This window comes from Monoraphidium neglectum (assembly GCF_000611645.1).
Source record: "Monoraphidium neglectum strain SAG 48.87 unplaced genomic scaffold scaffold04934, whole genome shotgun sequence".
NCBI classification, from domain to species: domain Eukaryota; kingdom Viridiplantae; phylum Chlorophyta; class Chlorophyceae; order Sphaeropleales; family Selenastraceae; genus Monoraphidium; species Monoraphidium neglectum.
In genome coordinates this window covers 1,084-3,294 of record NW_014008696.1, presented here as the reverse complement: position 1 = coordinate 3,294, position 2,211 = coordinate 1,084, and the positions used below count along the sequence as shown (strand labels likewise).

The following is a 2,211-nucleotide window of genomic DNA, read 5'->3' as shown; positions in this document are numbered from 1 at the left end:
GGGCGGGCGGGCGGGCACATGTGTGCGATACACACACACACACACACACTCACACACACGAGCACGCGGTGTGTGTGTGTGTGCAGGCACACAACCACACACCGCGTGCGTGCGTGTGTGTGTGTGTGTGGTGTGTGTGTGCGTGCCGGCATGTGCAATCACTGCGGTCGGGATCAAAGGCAGGGCGTCTTTGCATTCGCCCTGTCCCACTTTGCGGTGCTGTCTGCGGGGGCAGGCCTGGCGAGCATTTGTGCCCACCGCCCTCCCTGAGGCGCAGTCACAATCCAAACAGCCACGCCGCTGCTCCCTGCCTCGTCCTGCAAGCGCCCCGATCCGCCCTCCCCTCCCTCGCCTTTCATCATCAACCCCGACCCAGGCGACCTCGATCGCCTGCTCTCAGACACCGCCGTCGCCGCCTCGGCCGTGGCCCCCGTGCCCCGCCCCTCCGGCCCCGCCGGCGGCCGCGCCGCGGCCGGGGAGACGCGGGCGCACTTGGAGGGGCTGATGGCGAGCGCGGTGGTGCTGGGGCAGCCGCGGGCGTACGAGCGGTGGCTCATGGCCTATGTGGAGTTCCTGGCCGCGTACCCAGATGAACAGGTGGGGGCGGTCGGGGGCCGGTTGGGGGGGTCTTAGGGGAGGCGAGAGGGTGGTTGGAGGGCGGACGAGGCGGCGATTGGAGGGTGGGCGAGGAAAAGCATATTGTTTCGTGTATGTTGTTTGTGGACAAGCAACATTCAAACATTTGAGGTTGGCCAGGGCCGGCTGGCGGGGGTCCGAGGGGTTGGACGGGCTGGTCTTAGGGGCGTCGCCGGGCGGCCTCGGGGACCTCGCTGGTCGCAGGGCGCTCGAGGTTGACCAGGCCTGCCAAGCACGCAGTGCGGGGCCTCTGGACCGCGGACGGCCCGCCTGCCTGCGTCGCAACCCTGAGGCCCTGCTCGATGTCTAACCCTGCCACCCACAGCACCACCACTGCAGCACTGCCCCGTGCCTGCCCCATCCTGACACCCCACTGAGCACGGAACCCAACCAACCCCGCTCCCGCCTCAACACCGTTCGGGGGCGACGACGGCGCGCCGCAGCTTCCAGCTGCAACGCCCCGATTCCACATCTTATTTTCAATCCCTGCTCAAACTCCTCATCCGATCCCAGGGCCGGCTGGACGGCGTACTGCAGGATCTCTTGGGCCCCGTGCGCTGGAGCGCCCCCTCGGCTTCCGAGATCCCCTGGCGGCCCGAGATCCTCGGCCTGCCGAAGCGCGGCCTCCTGCAGGCCGCGATCGCGCGCCTGCGGCGCGTGCCGCAGCTCGCCAGGTACGCGCGCGAGGCCGCCGCGGCGCTCGACGACGCAGAGGCGTTTGCCGAGCGCGAGCTGCGGCGCGCGGGGGCGGCGGGCGGCGGGGACGCAGGGGAGGAGGCGGGCGCGGGCGCGGGCGGCAGGGGGATGATCGGGTTTGACCTTGGGCCGGACCCGTTTGACGACTCGCCGGGCGCGGAAGACGAGATGGCCGTCGATGGCGGCGGCAGCGGGGGGCTGGGCAGCGGCGGCGGCGGCGGTGGCCACGAGCGGCAGGGGCTGCCTCCGGATGGTGATGATGTGGGGGGAGCGGGAGGGGCGGCGGGACCGACGGAGCATCTGGATGGGATGAATGGCGCGGTATTGGGGCCGGGGGCGGGAAGACTGCCCGTGCGGCGCATCACGGCAGCCCCTGCAGGCAGCGGCGGCGCAGACGGCACAGGCGGCGGCGGCGAGGCGCTTTCGCCGCAGCCGCGGTCGGGGCAGCTGGCGTAGGCTGTGCCGGGTCACCGTGTGCTGGTCTGTTCACATGGTGGGTTTTGATGGTCAATTTAACAAGGTCATATCGCATGGCCTACCTGCCTCCTGCACTCTTTCAAAGTAACTGTAACGCAAAGCAGTCAGCAGCTCGGTCAGCGAGATCGCTCTGATTGCGTGCGGCCAGGCCAAGCTGGCAAATATCTGGCAGGGCCCATCGCCAGCTTGGCCCTCGCAGTAGCAGGGCAGCTCAGGACGGTTTGAAAGTCGGAAGCGTCATGCGCTGACGCCGTGCACGCCGCACCCGGCATGCGTTCTCGTCAAGGGCGCGAACCCGGCTGTCGCACGCAGGCACGCAGGGTGCTAGGTTTGACCGATCAGTGCAGCAGCTGCTGCGCGCTCATGGCCGCCCTGGTGTGAGCCAGCCAATAGCATGCAATT

At 69.0% G+C, this 2,211-nt stretch overlaps 1 protein-coding gene across 1 annotated transcript in view; it reads left to right on the top strand.

The window, feature by feature from the left end:
- The window catches only part of MNEG_14989 (hypothetical protein), a gene marked incomplete at both ends in the record, with an annotated part of 2,342 nt that extends 554 nt beyond the window's left edge, over positions 1–1,788 (top strand). The window contains 2 exons of the mRNA XM_014036540.1: positions 377–597; positions 1,150–1,788. Of these exons, the coding sequence (XP_013891994.1) occupies positions 377–597; positions 1,150–1,788 (860 nt within the window). The remainder of the gene's footprint in view (positions 1–376; positions 598–1,149) is intronic.
- Between the last annotated feature and the right edge of the window lie 423 nt (positions 1,789–2,211).